Source organism: Pan troglodytes, chromosome 8, assembly GCF_028858775.2.
Source record: "Pan troglodytes isolate AG18354 chromosome 8, NHGRI_mPanTro3-v2.0_pri, whole genome shotgun sequence".
Classification (NCBI taxonomy): domain Eukaryota; kingdom Metazoa; phylum Chordata; class Mammalia; order Primates; family Hominidae; genus Pan; species Pan troglodytes.
The window spans coordinates 128798909-128817040 of NC_072406.2; the positions used below are offsets into that span (position 1 = coordinate 128798909).

Genomic DNA, 18132 nt, shown 5'->3' on the forward strand with positions numbered 1-18132 from the left:
TCAGTGAAGACACATAATGAGCTCATCACACATGAAGCAGACCCAATGAGTGAGTCAGCAATAAATCAACAGTCTTAATGGAGAATTAATAACAGGCAATGGAATTAGATTAAGAATCTGTTAATACACAAGAAAGATTAAGAGCCTAGTACAATGTGAGGCCAAGAACCGCTCTCAGGCTACCCTCAGATTCTTAGAGAGAAGCTCCCCGCCCCCAGACACTTGGTGGGTGATGAACCAGGGTAACCATGCCTCCATTTATGGGGGTCCTTGGAGGGGCCAGGTAGGGGGGCTGAGCAGAGAGGTGCTTAAAGCCCACCTCCTCCTGGAGTATCCTGATTCTTCATTATGGCACTAAGTGCCTTTAAAATCATCAGAGGGAGAGAGACATCCAGGGCTTGGGAAGGAAGGAGAGCAGGAGGGGGAGAGAGAGAGCAGAGGTACCCTGTGTAAACCCAGCTCCTACTGTGTCACTGCCGCTGTACCCATTGACGGCTGCCTTGCCGCTCAGCTCAATCATCTGGTGTAGCCGCAGCTTTCGGCAGTAGATAGAGGCTGCCTCAGGCTCCAAGGCAATGATGAGCTGCTCCGAGTTCTCGGGGGAGGCCAGGCCTGCCTGGAAGACAGAAACAGAGGCTGGGACCCAGGGCCCCCTGGGCCGGCCTGCTCCTAGGACACCCATGCCTGGACTGACATCCCTAAGGAGGGCGCACTCGTGCTCTGCATCTGTGGGACATTCTCTACACAGTCCTCTGCAGAGCATAATGTCAGGGTGCCTCGGTACTGGGCCCCAAGCCAGATACCCAAACACCCCAGGGTGGCCAAAGAAAATGTACAGGCACCCTGGGGGAAACACCAGGTGCTCTGGCTGTGGGGCCTCTTGCACTTGGGGCCTCCTTGGCTCAGAGCTGAGCAGCACCATGGGGAGGAGCGGGGGGATTCCGGACTGCAGGAGGCACACGGGCTTCCATGCTCCGGTGGTGAAGGCACGGAGTTGCAGAGACCCCGAAACTTTCCAAACCATCACAGGGTGGAAGGCAGGTGATCTGTTCTCAGTTGTAATATACCACACGGTCTGACCAAATCGGAGCAAACCCCTATCTTTGGTGGCCTTGGAAACAGACCATGGCTGGGCCTCAGCAACACAAGCATTTGACTTTGCTATCTGGGTAACCGACCTGTTATCTCCAGAGCGCTAGGAGGGTTCCTGAGATTTGCCTACTGGGGGTGACAGATAAGCAGTGGCTCCAGGAGGAAGCCCCTCCTGGAATCCCATATAGTCCCTCATTTTCTAGAGTGCGGTTGAGTCAGCAAGCAGGTATCTTATTCAAAGCCTCCACCCTTTAATAGTTTTATTATAGACATATATCACATATAGTAATAAATATTCCTTTAACAATCTGATCCCCAAGTTCTCATCTGTGGCTTCCATCTGCAAACATTTGGGGCCTTGGCCTGTAGTAGGCAGAAGTGCTTCTGCTCTGTGACATCTGACCAGTCCCAGTCACCACTCCTGTGGGCCTTCAGAAGGGCCAGCTCAAGAGGCCCTGGGACAACCCTTCTGAGGATGCTCAGAGAAACAGCATGGCTGGGCCTCTAACCAGGTCCCTGGCACCTCTCATGGCCTTGAGCTGCAGCGGGAGGCCCCACTTGCTTCTGGAAACCATTCAGGTACACGGGTGTCCTCAGTTGCCAGCCCGATGGACCACGGAAGAACACTTCATCCCTGCCACTGCCGTGGTGCTGACTTTTTGCCATTTCTTAGGAACCTTGGGATGCTGCCTTCATACCATGCCTACTGGGAGGAAGGCCTCGAGTTCTGTATCAGACCCCTGGGGTTTAGTGCCTTCTTCTTGCAGACCAGGTTCAGAAGGTCTCCTAATGTCACACACTCACAAATAACTTCTCATCAGGCAAAGTCGGCCTCATCATGGGCAGAGGGGCTTGGGAGGTCCAATTACTGGGCAAGGAGGGAAGGGGATTTTCAGGTATTAAGAATGCAAAGTGGCCAGGCGTGGTGGCTCACACCTGTAATCCCAGCACTTTGGGAGGCTGAGGCGGGCAGATCACCTGAGGTCTGGAGTTCGAGACCAGCCTGGCCAAGATGGTGAAACCCCGTCTCTACTAAAAAAAAAAAAAAATAGCTGGGCATGGTGGGGGCAGTGCCTGTAATCCCAGCTACTCGGGAGGCTGAGGCAGGAGAAATGCTTGAACTTGGGAGGTGGAGGTTGCAGTGAGCCGAGATGGTGCCACTGTACCCCAGCCTGGGTGACAAGAGTGAAACTCCATCTCAAGAAAAAAAAAAAAAAAAAAGAATGCAAAGAACCTTCAGAGCTATTTATCAACTCCTTCACTTTATGTAGAAAGGGAGGGTGGCCCACTGTCCCAGTTTGCCCAGGATAGAGAGATTTCCTGGGATGTGAGACTTTCAGTGCTAAAACTGATACTACCAGCAGGCAGGTGACTGAACATCTTCACTCTGTAAATACCAAATGCCTCAAAATGGCAGAACCACATCTGGAAGGCTGACTTTATAAAACCAGATAAGAACCACCACTCTCGTGTCCTGCACTGTCCGTGGCGAACCCTCTTCCCATCACCTAGTACCCTCAGCTATGGCCAACCACCCGGGCAGCATCAATGCCTGTCAGCTCAGCCCATGGGTCAGAGAAGCTGGGTCTGCCCTTAGGTGACATCGGTCAACAGGGCCCTGACTCAGGTGCATGACAGGATTTCCCACTGCCCCCTATTCAAGCAAGTAAAAGTCCCCCCTCCCCAGCTTCACTCTCACAGGGTCACATTAGACATCCTTAGCACAAACATGGCTGGAGGTTAAAGTGAAAGAGGATGTGGCTCTCACATGTATGGTGCCCTCGGGAAAGGTGAAACCTCTGAGCCTGGATCCCAAGGGGTCGGGAGGAAGAAATCCCAAATAAGACCAAGAGGCGCCCCTTCCGAGGGACAGCTCCTGTGCTGATTCTTCCATCCTTGAGGTTGTGGAGTCAAGGACCTCCCAGGAGAATAGAAGGTCCAAGGGGGAAGCTTCCACAAAACAGGGTGAGGAAGAAGGGACAACTTGCTGCAAAGAAACTGGCAGGCCTGTATGTATACAATTCTCCTCCAAAGTTCAAACTTGAAAATAAACTGGGGATGGCAGTAAACCCATGAGTGGAGCCCAAGGAGTTGGTGTGAAGGAAGAAAGGCAAAGACCCAGACGCTACATTACGGTTACCATGTCCCACTGGGATGTCAGCCTGCCAGGTGGGACTTGTGGCAGTGAGGCCCCCACAGGGCCAGAAAAAGCAAGGTGGGCCTGGGCCACGGCAGCAGGGACAGGGATGGGAAGGGAGAAAGGGTGGCATAAGCTCCGCCCCTTGTCCCCTCTTCCCACACTGTAAGTCCCACCCCTCATCCCTCTTCCCACACCATAAGTTCCACCCCTCATCCCTCTTCCCACACCATAAGCTCCGCCCCCACCCCTTCCCAAACCATAAGCTCCACCCCTCATCCTTCTTCCCACACCATAAGCTCCCTCCCTCATCCCTCTTCCCACACCATAAGCTCCGCCCCTCATCCCTCTTCCCACACTGTAAGCTCTGCCCCCATCTCTCTACCCACACTACCCCTGAAATTCTGAGCAGGAACTCTGACTTAGATGGGAAATCTTTATATGGAAATTCAGATCCAGCAGTCTAGAGGGGTGAAGAGCCCTGGGTAAAATTCTACAACTCGAGGGCATCCGAGTGTGCCTGGTGTGCAACTGAAAATCCAGCAGAACTGTCCCCCGCCCAGGACACTCTCACATCCTGAAGACACTCAGGCTGCCCCAAGTCTGTGGAAAACAGCTTGGGCTGGCCACTCAGGGGAGACCTTTCATCTGTCCCTCTCCAGCTGGGCTGGCCTCAGCTCCACAGCAAAAGCTTTGGCCTGTTTCCATAGGGGGTTCCCCACTGTACCAAGATGAGGATGCAGGTGGGAAGCGAAGGTGAAGAGGACCCCACTCCTGAGGGGAGGAAAAGGCAAGGTCATGGGCCCAGGCAGTGTCTGGGAGGCCTCGGACAAAGTAACCACACTTCTTTGCTTGAACCAGCTCCTGTCCAGTGAGGGGCCGTGTCCTACCTGCAAACTCCCATGGAAGCCACAGTAGAGAGCTGAGGAGAGGTGAGAAGAGGCAGCGGACTCTGCACAAATTCAACCTCCCCAGGAGTCCCAGAACTGCTGTGGACTCCGAGAAAAGGAGGAAATGCTAAAGTATCGCCCAGGCTCTCAAAAACCCAGCTGTCTTTCTCTCTGGGCAGGAGGACTCAATGCTTTCAAGTGCAAGCTTTGTTTCTGCATTAACACTTGCAGCCACCCTCAACAGAAGCCCTCCACTTGGCAGCCCTCAGCAAACCTATGGGTCTGTTTGCCTGGGATCAGGCCAGGGTCAACTGCAACCACAGAACACTCTCTCCATCTTTGCTAATTCTGCCTTCAGAGAAGGTGCCTCATGGTTACTACTCCCATGTGAGCCCTCCCCCTACTGGGGCCCCTGCCAAGCACTTAACATATTCTGTCTCCAGTCCTATACGCCAAGCTTGTCCAACCCATGGCCCACAGGCCACATTGTGGCCCAGGACGACTTTGGATGCAGCCCAACACAAATTTGTAAACTTTCTTAAAACATGATGAGTTTTTTTTGCGATATTTTTTTTAGCTCATCAGCTATCATTAGTGTTAGTGTATTTAATGTGTGACCCAAGACAATCCTTCTTCTTCCAATGTGGCCCACGGAAGCCAAAAGATTGGACACCCCTGTTATTAACGGTGCAGACATGTGTAGCCTCTCCTGCAGGATGGTGGATTTTCCAACAGCAATGCTCAGTTCTTCTTGCCCCAAAGCACACAGTAGGTGTTCAGGAGGTAGCTGCTGAATGAATGGACCCACCAGCCCTCCAGCCAGCCTTTCTTTCTGCAGTTTCCTGGCCCTCATCCCTGCATTCCACAGACATGACCTGGGGATTCTACATACAGGAAGTATCTGAACCAAGAGCATGCTTCCCCATTTGCCTCCTCCAAGAATTCGGGGCAGCAGGAGCGACATCGTAGTAGCTTTTTAGAGCCTTCCTCTGTGATCACGAGTTTCACTCAGGAGAAGCAGGTGAGAAAACCACACTCCAGGGAGACTGAGAAGCTGCGGAGGTGGTGTTTACACCAACTACTCTCCTCCTCTGCCTTGCAGTCAGCCAGGAGAATCTGCCAAGGGACTGTGTCCACAGCTGAGAAAAAATAGCCAGATCAGTTAAGAGCTCTGCTGGTCTGCGGTCAGGCTACAAAAAGGCTACAGCTGCACCAGTTCGGGGTGTTATGCTGTTTTGTTTTCCTGATGATCATTTCTCACTGCAGCTTGTTCAGAAAGGGAGGCAGAAGAAGCTGCGTCTCCATGTTAGATGAGAGGATCGTACATATGGGAGCAGCATTTATTTAACAGGTTTCCGGAGCCTACTAGAGTTACACATTTTAGGCAAAATGCCCTTTGAAATAAACTGGACTATTTCCTATCCACAATCCCCACAGCTTCAGAACAGTCTCCAGTTCTAAGTCTTTTCTAAAGGCCTCAGAAGAGGGATCAGCTGTTCTTTCTGTTATCATCTTTTCACTGAATGCTCTTAAAGGGTCTAAAGATGGCTTGAGTCTGTGAATTACAAAAGATAAAGGTTTAACCCATCTTTTCAACAAGCACTCGACACAAGGCGAGTTTCTGGAGTTTCACCGATGAAACTGCATCTGTGCACCCTCTCTGCAGCCTTTACAGGTAGTGAGCCATAGCCTGCCCCAGCAGAGGCTCCAGAACTCCAGACCTGCTCCTCACAACATCATCTCCCAGCTCTGCTTCCAGGCTGCTTTCTCCTCCACCTGGCAGGTGGGAGGTTCAAGTTCAGCCCCCACCACTGCCCCAGAAACCTGTGCTCAGGAGGCCTTTGATAAGCCTGAAAGGAGGGGCTCCATTTTCCCCACACAAGCAGAGTAGACGTGACCAGTTCTCCAACTGTCCTACTGGAGTAGCCACTGTACCTCATCCTTCCAGCTCTCCTGCCTGAAGTCAGGCCCATGGGATGGGATGCACTTTGGGCAGAAGGGTCAGTGGGCAGCCACCGCCTTGCAGAAGGAGACAGATGACCACCTGATTCAATACCTTTCACATACATGGGTGCCTGGTGAGCACTCGCAGAAGCTGCTAGGCTGAGAACTATGTTCTGTGCTCAGACACTGTATTAGTCAGGGTTATCCAGAGAAACAGAAGCAGTAGGGCATACAGACACACACACAGACAGACAGACAGACAGACAGACAGATAGATAATTATAAGGATTTGGCTTATGCAGTTATAGAGGCTGAGAAGTTCCAAGATCTGCAGCCAGCAAGCTGGTGACCCAGGAGAACCCACGGTATAGGTTGGCAGGCTTGAGACCCTGGGACAGTCAATGTTTAAGTTTGAGTCCAAAGGCAGGGGAAAAAAAAAAAAAAAAACAATGACCCAGCTCAAAGGCAGTCATGCAGGAGGAACTCCCGCTTACTCGGGAGGGTCAGCGTTTTGCTCTATTCAGGCCTTCAACTGATTAGATGAGGCCCACCTTCCTCAAGGAGGGCCATTGCTTTGCTCAGTTTATTGATTTAAATGTTGAACTTTATCACAGGAATACTCAGGATAATGACTGACTAAATATCTGGCATCCTGTGGCCTAGTCAAGTTGACATATAAAATTAATCATCACAGGTACATATCTTTCTTATTCTGTATAATAATGGGGGATGGAGAGAGAGTAGAAAGATGTTAATTTTGCTCATAGAGTTGCAAATTTCACTTCCACTTTGTCCTAAGACTCTCCAGAAGACAGGCTAAAGAGACTACAGCAAAGTCTGCAGAGCAACTGTGCCTCCCAATACACCCCTCTCCCTAACCCAATAGTATGCAAGGCTTCAGTGAACCATTTGGCTGGGAGCAACCCAAGGGCCAGATCCCTGCCTTGGTTGGGTATAGAATCCAGTGCCTACCACAGTCCTGACACAGAGATAGGCCTCTAGTTTAGCTTTGTTTAATGAATAAATAAATGCATGAGCAAAAAAAGCAATTGAATGATCGCCGCCCTCTTTAAATCCACTCAGCGGCTGTCAATGGAACAAAGCAAGTATCAAATCAGAACTGCAAAGGATCAAAAACGAAGCTGCAAAAACACTGTACCAAAGTTAGCCAGCATCAAGGAAACAGCATGTCTCTGGACTTCCGAAAGCAAATTCCCCACATTCATAAACACAGCTCACATCTGTCCTCACCCAAGAGCTGCAGGCCTTTTTCTCTCTGGGGTACCTATTTGATTCCAACAACCCCCAGGGATTTGGTGCCCTCCACTGTGACTCCCCAGTGTGAGGGCCCCACACCTCTTGTCCCACCTCTTAGAAGAGCCAGCCCAGGGCTCAAACTCCCCTGACAGATTCACCAGCCACTGCACCTCTCTTTTTTTTTTTCAGGCTATAAATAAGAATTGACCTTTTCGTGGGTCACACATTTGTTGCTGAAGTCTTCCTGTGGGGCTGGGAAAAGAGTCAAAACCATGAATCTTGAATATTCTTCCTGGGAAAAACTCAGAACGCCAGGTGGCGTCTCTGCAGACAGCTGTGTCCCGATGCCCCATTTCTGGGCCCTGCCGGAAGGCTGACACTATGGAGCTTGTGCTCCGTGATGCCCAGGGCTTCTGTGAATGGCTAAACTGCATTTTTTAATTCTCTTTTTAAAGAGCTTGCCTCTTTCTGGAGCTTCCACCCTCTTCCTTCATCCCTATAAAAACAGATCTATTTTTGGCAGGTACATACACTGAGCCAGATTCTCACACTGCAAGGAGGCAGGGGAGTGCAGGGGAAGCAGCCTGGGGAAGGGGAGAGAGTGCAGGGAGGAGACGCCTCGCCCTTGACTGCACGCAAGTTGAACTGTGTGCTACTTGGAGTCAAGCTTTCCGAGTGAGCGCTGAAAACAATTCATGGTGCTGAGGTTCCCATGGCCATTCAACTATGCTGGGGCTCAGGGTTGACTCTGCGGGTTTTTTGTAAAGAAAGTGTCACAAACAAAATCAGAGGTACGTCTCCTGGGAAAGGTGGGCAGGATGCTTCCTGAGAGTCATGACAGTGGGGAGGGGACATCTAATGACTCTGGTGACTTGCCACACAACCCAGCCTCAGCTGAAGACTCACAAAACTGACTCTCAATACACAGAGAGCTGACCCAGGCCCCAGGCGTGGGTGTTCATACGCCCAGGGGCTTAAGTGCAACAGGAGCCAGCTCTGTCCTGTCCCTGGGACCATAACAACAGGTGAGCATGGCTCGCCATTCCTGCCTGGAAGCCGGATCCTCACAGCCGCCCCCAGTGCCCACAGGGATGGGCTGGCCACTGGCACTGGAGCATCTGTCTCCCTGGCCAACAAGCGCCTGTGCCTGGTATGCCCCTTGGCCATGCCACTGCCCTCTGCAGGGGTCTGCCACCTCCAAAACCCCCCCGCTGAGTGAAGTGTGCAGGGAACAATCACACTTCCCTTCTTTTCTGAGGCAGACATGCAGTTTTCAGCCTCCACGCCAAGCTGAAAATGCCTGGTTCGTGGCCAATGGCCTTGGCTTGCTTGCTTTCTTGTTCAAATATTCCTGTTTCCCAAGCCTTTCCCTTAAGGTTCTCACTTCATTTCACCCACAGAGAAATGTCTCTGAACCACAGCTTTGAAATCCTAGCCCTGGAGACTCCGCAGTAGAAACATGACCTGGAAATGTAGAAAGCCAGGAAGGAAACCGAACCCAGCTCTTGTTGTGGGACTGACCCCCATGGCTCCCCCAGGAGGAAGCTGAGGAAAGGGACGGCTCCTTGTCTCCCAGCTCCCACCCTGGCTAGGGGAGCCTCCTTGCTGCCTCCCATGGAGGCCAGTGAATGTGGGAGGTACCTGGGCGGGGCTACAGTCACCACCCTGGGCATCTTGAGTCCTTCTCCTCCGGCTTCCACCCGCCCTGACTCCACCCTCACCTGGTAGGCAGCTTGTCTCATGAACTGCTTGGCCGGCTGCTTCCAGATGGCAGGCACCGTGATGACCCATCTGACATCAGAGTTCTCGAACTCCGAACCCGCCTGGTCACTCAGCTCCTGAAGCCAAGGGAAAGAAATGCAACAGGTCAAGTGGCAGCTGACCTGAAGCAGCCTCCTGTGGCTTCACTGAACCCAGGCTTCCTGCCATGAGCTCTTCAGGAGCCAGTTTCAGGGTCCCCCAAACTTACCAGCATCAGAGAGCAAAGATCTGTTTCCTGAATATTCTGCAAGCCGGGAGCTCTAGCCCCTTTCCCTCATTGAATGGGACCGTGGGCTGGAGAAAGGAGGATCAGAGGAAATCCCTTTGGCCACTTCCTAATCATGTGACTTTGGACAACTGACAACCTCTTAGGCCTCAGTTTCCATGTCTGTGCAGTGGGGATTATAATGCCAAGCTCCAACGATTGTTGAGAGGATTGATGATTCATGGAGAGCTACATTTACTGAGCGCTTATCACGTATCTGCCACCTTATTAAGCACTTTGCATACCTTGTCTCTATTCATCCAGTCAAGAATCCTGTTAGCAAGGGAGTCTCACTGCACCCCTTTCCTACAAATGGGAATACTGAGACTTTGATATGCTCAGTACCTTTTTGACCACTGTGCAGTTAGAAAGTAGCAGAGCCAAAATTTAGACCCAAAGCCTAGTCTATCTTGACTCAGCAAAGGTCTGAGTTGTTACACGTGGTCCCATAGGTAAACAGTGCCTGGCCCACAGTGATGCTTACCAGCCGGTGGCAGCTGTCATCATTGTCATCTACCTTATGCAAGGCCAGCATTAGCAGGGGCATTTTCCCAACAGGAAGGGAAGGCTATGAATGATATGACCTCACCAAGAACCATGCGGCCCTTAACTTTTGGTTAAGGTTAAACCACATCACTGAGGCCCATGTTGATAAATGGGCTGGGCAGAAGCATCAGAGGTTTCTACCTGGTTCACGGGGACAAAATATGTCGCTGGAGGACTTCTTAGACTCAGTATTCCCATCTGCGCAATGGAGATCATAAAACTAACTCACAGCATTGCTGGCGAGATTAAATGAAAACACATGAGGGAATGCCTGGCCCAAAGACCTCTGATAAATGCCAGTTCTTTCCTTCCTTTCTCTTCCCCTTGCCACGTTCACCAGACAAATCTGTAATCAAACCGAAAAACACACCAAGGCACTTCTGTTTCTAAATCAGCTCTGGAGAGACAAGAAAGATTAATAGACTGATGAAAAAACAAACAAACAAAATTCCTGACACTGTCTCATTTTTCCTATTGTTTCAAACAGTTATCTTGGGTCTGGCCCACCCTCTCTCTCTCTGAACTAACTTTCTCTTTGATCAGCAAATGATTTTTTTTTGCCTTTTTCTAAAAATTTTTAATAAAAATGTTTCATGGTAAAAATGTACACACCCTAAAATTCATCACCTTAACCATTTTTAAGTGCACAGTTAAGTACATTCAGTAAACTATTTTAAAACATCTTTCTAAAAACATCTCTGCTGTGGACCAACACAAAGCAGCCATTTTTTAATCATCATATTTTGTTCCCTTGCAGGTCTGCATTGGGTTTGAAAAAGCAGGTGAGGGTATGATGTGTGTTGGGAAGATTCTAAGCATGGCACCCATTACCAGGCAGGCGATTTTAAACTCTTTAAAAGGAAAAGGGTTCAAAATACACATGATGGGCTTCCTTGAGCTGTCTGGAGAGTTTAGAGGAGCTGTCAGTTCCCCAGCGGGTAGGGAACAGCTTGGAAGGGAAAGGCGCCAGCATTAATTAATTGACCATCTCATGTGTCAGGCACTGTCACGGGCTTTCCTTCATGACCCACTGGGTGGCTTCATTTCTGTGACTCTTGGACATCCCACTTGAGTACGTATCCTGCCTTTGCTTATTCCAGCCAAGCAAGCCATAACCCCCTCCCTCCAACTCCAGCCAGCCCCTGGCAAGGTCTAGCTCCTCCTATACATCAAACAGCTTTTTCTCCTGGAATTTATTCACGGCATATTCCCTGCTGGGAGGAGCTACCTTTGAAAGAAAGGTGCCAGCAAGTTCCCTGGAGTCTCTCTGGCTGAGCTGAGGAATTCACAAACAACCACCCACATGGCCACTTGACCTTCTGGGGCCGTTCCCTCCACCTCCTCCCTCCCCTTCTGAGATGGGCTGCTCACTCCTTTCCTGTTGGCAAATTTGAAACGCACCAACATCCTGGGCTTTCTGAGTCCTAAATTTTGCCCCCGAGCCCCCCCGGCTCCTCCTCCTAATTCAGGAGCCCCTGTGCGCTCTGCACTCTCTGCTCCTTCACCTGCCTCGGTGCCCACAGACACATCCTCACGTGGCCTCCTAGGCCACCAGGCGCTGAGCCTGTCCCTCTGCAACCTTTGCTCTTCCGGCAGACCTGAGTCCACCTCGTTGTGCCCCTCCCCTTCTGCCCTTTTGCCGCCTGGAACAAAGGGGCTGACCCCTTCTCCAGTTCCAAGCAGGCTTCACAACGCTTGTCTCTGACTGTGGTCACCTTCCCGAACACCACCCAGTCCCCTCCCTTCCCTCTCCCATGCCTCAACCCCCACCCCACAGTGACCTTGCTGCCAGGCCTCCCCTGTCCCCTTGTCCCCTTACTGGTGGAATACTGTTTGCCCAGAACCCACTCCTTCCCAGCCCACGGGCCCTCTTTCTTCTTGGTTGTCAGATCCTCCTTCTTGCTCCCCGAATGACCCTGTGGCTCTCAGTCTCAGAGCCTCCCTCTCTCCCTGCAGACAAATCTGCAGAATCTGAGTCAACTGCCTCCACACCACCGACCTCCACCCTGCAGGCTCTCAGGATTACTGGGGTCTCTCACTCTATGCTGTGTTCTGAATGTGTCCCCGAAAACTCATGTGTTGGAAATGTACTCCCCAGTGCAACTGTGTTGAGTGGGAGGTGGGGCCTAATGGGAGATGTTTATGTCATGAGAGCTCCGGTCTCAGGAATGGATTTTTGCTGCCATAAAAAGGGCTTGCGGCCAGGTGTGGTGGCTCACACCTGTAATCCCAGCACTTTGGGAGGCCGAGACAGGCAGATCATGAGGTCAGGAGATCCAGACCATCCTGGCTAACATGGTGAAACCCCGTCTGTACTAAAAATACAAAAAATTAGCCGGGCGTGGTGGCGGGTGCCTGTAGTCCCAGCTACTCGGGAGGCCGAGGCAGGAGAATGGCGTGAACCTGGGAGGCAGAGCTTGCAGTGAGCCAAGATCACGCCACTGCACTCCAGCCTGGCTGGGCAACAGAGCGAGACTCTGTCTCAAAACAAAAACAGAGAAAAAAAAACCCAAAAATTAGCTGGGCATGGTGGCACACGCCTGTAGTCCCAGCTACTTGGGAGGCTGAGGCAAGGGAATTGCTTGAACCTGGGAGGCAGAGGTTGTGGTGAGCCGAGATCGCACTACTGCACTCCAGCCTGGGCAACAGAGAGAGACTCCATCTCAAAAAAAAAAAAAAAAAAAAAAAAAGGCTTGCAGGTTTCAGGAGTGCATGGGCTCTTTCAATCCACATCCCCTTGGCAAGAGGATGCTGCATTCAAGGCTCCATCTTAGAAGCAGAGACTGGGTCCTCACCAGACACCAAACCCACTAGCACATTGATCTTGGACTTCCCAGCCTCCAGACTATGAGAAATAAATTTCTGTTTTTCATAAATTCCCCAGTTTGTGATATTCCGTCACAGTGGCACAAAATAGACTAAGACACTTGATATGGTGTGGCTGTATGGTCCCCACCCAAATCTCACCTTGAATTGTAATAATCCCCATGTGTCAAGGGTGGGGCCAGGTGGAGATAACTGAATCATGGGGGCAGTTTCCCCCGTACTGTTCTCGTGGTAGTGAATAAGTCTCATGAGATCTGATGGTTTCACAAAGGGAAGTTCCCCTGCACAAGCTCTCTTGCCTGCAACCATGTAAGACGTTCCTTTATTCTTCCTTCGTCTTCCACCATGATTGTGAGGCCTCCCCAGCCATGTGGAACTGTAAGTCCATTAAACCTCTTCCTTTATAAATTACCCAATCTCAGGTACGTCTTTATTAGCAGCATGAGAACAGACTAATACAACACTCTACTACTATCCTGGTGGCCACGTCACTCATTCCCCCAGTAGAAATCCTTTGAGGACTCCCCATTAACCAAGAAGAAGTTCCTTGGCTTGGCATCCGCAGCTCTGCACTACCTTATCCTGAGCTCACGGCATCCTGGCTTTATCCCGCAGCCTGACCCTCCTTCCACCCCAACTGCTTTCTTCCCACAGCTGTTTGTCTGCTGTTTTCTTCCTTCTGAGCTGAGCCTGTGCCACTCCACCAGCTTGAAATACCCACCCTTCCAGTTGCTGCCTGTGAACCACACCCCACCCTGCCCCGAATCCACCTCCTACAGGGAGCCTTCCATGATGCTCCCCAATGGACAGAATCTCTGCCTCCCCCAGCACCCACAGTTACCCCCTCACCACTCTGACCCTGACCACACACTCCTGTATACTGAGTTGATTTCTACACTGCCATAACTTGTATAGGATTTCACACATAAAAGGTACTCAAAAAAACAGGTACTTGAATAGATGAAAGTAATACCATGTTCTCACTTCGTCTTTGTCTCCCTCTGACCCTATTTCTAGAATTCACTAAATTTCCTTCAGTGGTCACACAATACCAAATGCTTCTGAAGTTCCCAAATCTTTTTGGATAAAGCTCAAAACATCAGTGCTCTTTAATCATCTGATCCCCACCCACTGGTCTCCATGCCTGTGGGAGGAGACACGAGTGGACAGCCACATTCCACTTCAAAATTAGATGCTTTTGGCATTTCAGGCCACCATGACCACAGACCTTTGTGGGGGTGACCCAAGGGGGCTCACGCTATTAGCTTCTTCCATGGGGTCTGGGGGGATAGAGGAGGAGGGGGAGGAGGGGGAGAAATAGCAGCCACCATTTACCCAGTGCTTACTATAGACCAAGCTCCAAGGAGGGCACTGCATGTCCAGTCCCATTTTCTATCAAATGGCCTATGAGGTACAGTTACTCACCCTACTCTCCAGTTAGGAAAGTGGATCTTGGAAAGATTAAGTACCTTGACCAAAATGGCACAGCTGCTAAGTATGTTTCCTGCCTCTCTTTTTGTTTTACTCAGATATAATTTCCATACCATAAAATTCCCAGTTATAAAGTGTGTAGTTCAGTGGGTTTGAGTATATTCACAAGGTTGCGCGCCCAACCCCATTACCTAATTTCATCATCCCCCAAAGAAACTCATATCCTTCAGCAGTCGCTCCTATTCCCACTCCCTGCAGCCCTGCGCAGAAAAAGTCTCTGCTTTCTGTTTCTGTGAAGGTGCCTGTTCTGGACATTTCATACAAATGGAATCACACGGTATGTGGCTGTCTGTATCTGCCTTCTTTCACTTCACATGGCGTTTTCAAGGTTTCTCCATGTGGTAGGATGTATCAGTAGTTCATCCTACTGATAAATAACATTCATTGTAAGATAGATCACATTTTGTTTCTGGCTGAATAACATTCATTGTAAGATAGATCACATTTTGTTTCTCCATTCATCAGTGGATGGGCATGTGGATTTTTTCTGATTTTCGTCATTGTGAATAATGTTGCTATGCACATTCATGTATACGTGTGTTTGTGTGGACAGCATGTGGACTGTTTCTACTTTTCATAGTTATGAATAATGTTGCTATGCACATTCATGTATACGTGTGTGTGGACATCTTCTTTCATTTCTCTTAGGGATTTCATTTCTCTTAGGGATTTCATTTCTTCTTTCATTTCTCTTAGGGATTTCTTTCATTTCTCCACCCAGGAGTGGAGCTGCTGGGTCCTACGGTAACTCTGTGCTTTACTTTTTTATGAATTGCCAAACTGTTTTCCAAAGAGGCCGCACCATTTAACTTTCCCACCAGCAGCGTGTGAGGGTTCATCCTGCTGTGTTGACTCCAAAGCCCACACTCTCCCTCCAGGCTGTGCCTCCTACCCTGGCCAGCAGGTGCAGCAGCCCGAGACACGGAGCTGGCACGGGTGCCACCGCCTAGCACACAGCTGGCTGGCCTCAACTATCAGTCCTACCTTCAGCGCCTGCTCCTTAAAGTACTGCAGGGCATAAGCAAAGATTTCAAGGGCTTTGACTTTCTTGCCATTTGCTGCCGTCAGGTCTGTATCCATGGTGAGGTCCTGGTAGGAGGAAGAGGAACAATAGTAAGAAGATGACACAGGAGAAACATGTCTTCTGGCTTTGGGGACTGCTCCAAGGGGACCGCTCCAAGGGGACCTAGAGGATCCTGGTGAGCCATGTCTGTGTTCCCCCATGCTTAAAGAGGCAGACTAGGATGGCGCATCCCCCAAAATGGGGGCTGGCAGCAGTGTCCCCTTACTGTGTAGGAGGCTCTGGCTGTCCCCTCCAGGCCCCACCTTCACTGCTCCCTCCTTCTCTCCCTCTAGCTCCTGGATCCTCTGGGAGCAAAGGTTTCAGGGGCAACAGTAGAAGTCAGGAAGAGAGAATAGGCAGCAGGTGCCACTCCCCATGCAATTTCCGTACTATTTCCACATTCGAACACACATGGTCACGCTCAGGATCCCCCCTGATGGAGGCCTAATCGTACCAACCCACTGCCATCCACGATGCTAAACAGACGAAGCTTTCATTCCCCATTACGCTGCCAACCAAGTCACCAAAATAGAAGAGCTCCTATTTTAAGCCTTGCCCTATCTAATCCGCCAGGAGCCCAGCATCACTGCTTTCCTCTCTCCACCAAAAGTGAAAGCAGCTGCTGAGTGTGGTCCCAGAGAGAGGATGCTCTGCAGAGCCTAGATGCTGGTGGACGGAGATCATTAAAAAATGATGAGAAAAGTCCCTGTGGGGTAGAGATGGGCAGGGAGTGAGAGCAAAAATCAGGAGGAAGCCCCCAGGTCTCCTGAACCAACAAACTCATTACTGCCAGGGGAAAAAAAAATTACTGGGGCCTCCAGATTGTTCCAGGCTGGGTAATTATGCTTTGCCTTGGGAGTGAAAACGGGCATTGAGTTACTAAGCTAGCCATGTGGAGCCCGTCTGTGGCATCCTGACCTATCTGCACTTGCTCACTCCTCCCAGCCAGCTGCCTTCTGCTCCTGGTGCCCAACAAAGATACCCCAGCTTTAGGGCAGCAGCTCCCAGGCTCAGAAAGGTGGTTAAGTGCCAGGAAACCATGGCTCTGAATTGAAAAAAATCCCTGTGCTTCCTTCCACCTGCCATCCTGATACTCAGCATTGAATCCCATTAGGCAAAATAGGAACAGTTCATTTCTAGCAGAATTTGGTCTGCACCATAGAAGGACAACCACGCCGATGAGCACAGAGCCTTGAAAGGCAGGGTGCTGGCTGCTGAGTTTCCCACTTATGTTTGCTTTGTCATCTGCAAGTGCTCAGCAGACAAATGAAAGCAATTAGAATAGGAGCTTGCACTTGACTAGAACTTCATCTGCACCAGGCATGGCTCTAAGAGCTTTACGTATTTTGATTCCTTTAATCCCTACAAAATCCCCATGAGGAAGGCACTGCCATTGTCTCCATTTGACAGAGAAGATAAAACAAGGTAGGGAGGGGTTACATAACTTGGATTACATTTCTCAAAGGTACCAGTGACCAGATTGAAACCCAGGCCATCTGGCCCCAGAGTCCGTGTTCTTAAACATTATCATCATCCTGCCTTTCTAAGCACTGACAGTTAAGGAAACTTTATGGAATAAAATGCTTAACTCAAAAAAGTTCTGTCCTATGCCCTATCCTTTTCTATGAAGCTTCGGGGTGGCAGGGGGTGCCTGTTTGATGTAGGTGTCTTACGGAACACTGGCTTGCTGGGAGCTGAGGACACCACTCAGGGAGTTGGACCTCCGATTATTGGGCACTTGATGTCCTGAGCTCCCCCTCCCCACATAAAGAGCTGGATGTACCAGTTGTTACTGGTTGTTACATCCAAACTGGTTAGTTAAGAGCTACTGCCCTGAGCTCGCCATGTGTCCCTAGCCCCCAAGTGGATCCTTCATGATACACTGATCTCTCAATAATCCAGAAACTAAAGGGAGAACTCCTGGCACGGCAGGAGGGCCCCAGCACCCCACTTCCCTGGTATAACCAGGGTCTACTCTGATAGGTCCATTTCCAAGACAAACGAGTTGTTAAATATTCAGAATATCTCCCTGCCCACAGGCACATTGGAAAGCATCGCATATTCCACAAAAGCACTGTGTGCTCCAGGTTGTGTCTAAAATCAAGGTAAATGGACACTGATTTCTGCTTGGAAGAGACCGGAGGGCCCCCTGGGTTGGGAGGACATCCCTTCCCCACCCCAAGGCTGGAGGAGCCTTGGCACTCCATTGCGGGGGACCTGGGCCCAGGGGAGAGGCTTGCTCACCCCAGTGGTGTGCAGCTTCATCTTGAACTTCTCCAGGTACAGCCACTGCTTGGCCTCATTGGGATCCAGGTCATGGTAAAAGTCCCTGGCGGCATACCCGAAGCTGTGGAACTTCCTCTCGGGAGTCAGCAAGATGGTGGTTGGAGTCTTCTGATTGGACACACCAGGGTCACCTCCCTCCCATCGCCTGCCACCAAGGGAAGCAGAAGTTATGGGGCCTTCTTTCAAAATCCCAATTCAGGCAGCACAGATTTGAACACCTACTGTATGCATGAGTGTCAGTAATGTGGGTGCCCAGAGGCACTCTGCTTCAGCTGGATGAGCAGCTACTAGAGACACAACTTCAGTTAAAAAGGAGATGAACTGGGCAAGTGCAAAGTTCTTGCTCAATAACAAGCTCTGCCTTAGTCTTTCATTCCATGTTTACTGAGCATCTACTCTAAGCATCTACATGTTTGCCAGGTGCTGGCATGAAACTTTTATGTCTGTGTCTTCAAATAATTCACAATCTGCTAGGCAATGTATTTTTTATTTGCAAGCACTCAATAGCAGATATACTGCTAGCTTGAATCCTGTTTGAAACAAGGTAGGTATAGACAAATGCATAATTACCTGC

General features: G+C 50.3%; 1 protein-coding gene across 9 annotated transcripts in view; it reads right to left on the bottom strand.

Moving 5' to 3' along the window:
• HSPA12A (heat shock protein family A (Hsp70) member 12A) overlaps window positions 1-18132 on the bottom strand; it is a 179552-nt gene that overhangs the window by 12172 nt on the left and 149248 nt on the right. For all 9 annotated transcript variants that reach the window (XM_054659940.2, XM_054659937.2, XM_063782161.1 and 6 more), the window contains 4 exons: window positions 17517-17703; window positions 15194-15298; window positions 9042-9158; window positions 445-616 (listed from right to left, as the gene is read on the bottom strand). In XM_054659940.2, the coding sequence (XP_054515915.1) occupies window positions 445-616; window positions 9042-9158; window positions 15194-15298; window positions 17517-17703 (581 nt within the window). The remainder of the gene's footprint in view (window positions 1-444; window positions 617-9041; window positions 9159-15193; window positions 15299-17516; window positions 17704-18132) is intronic.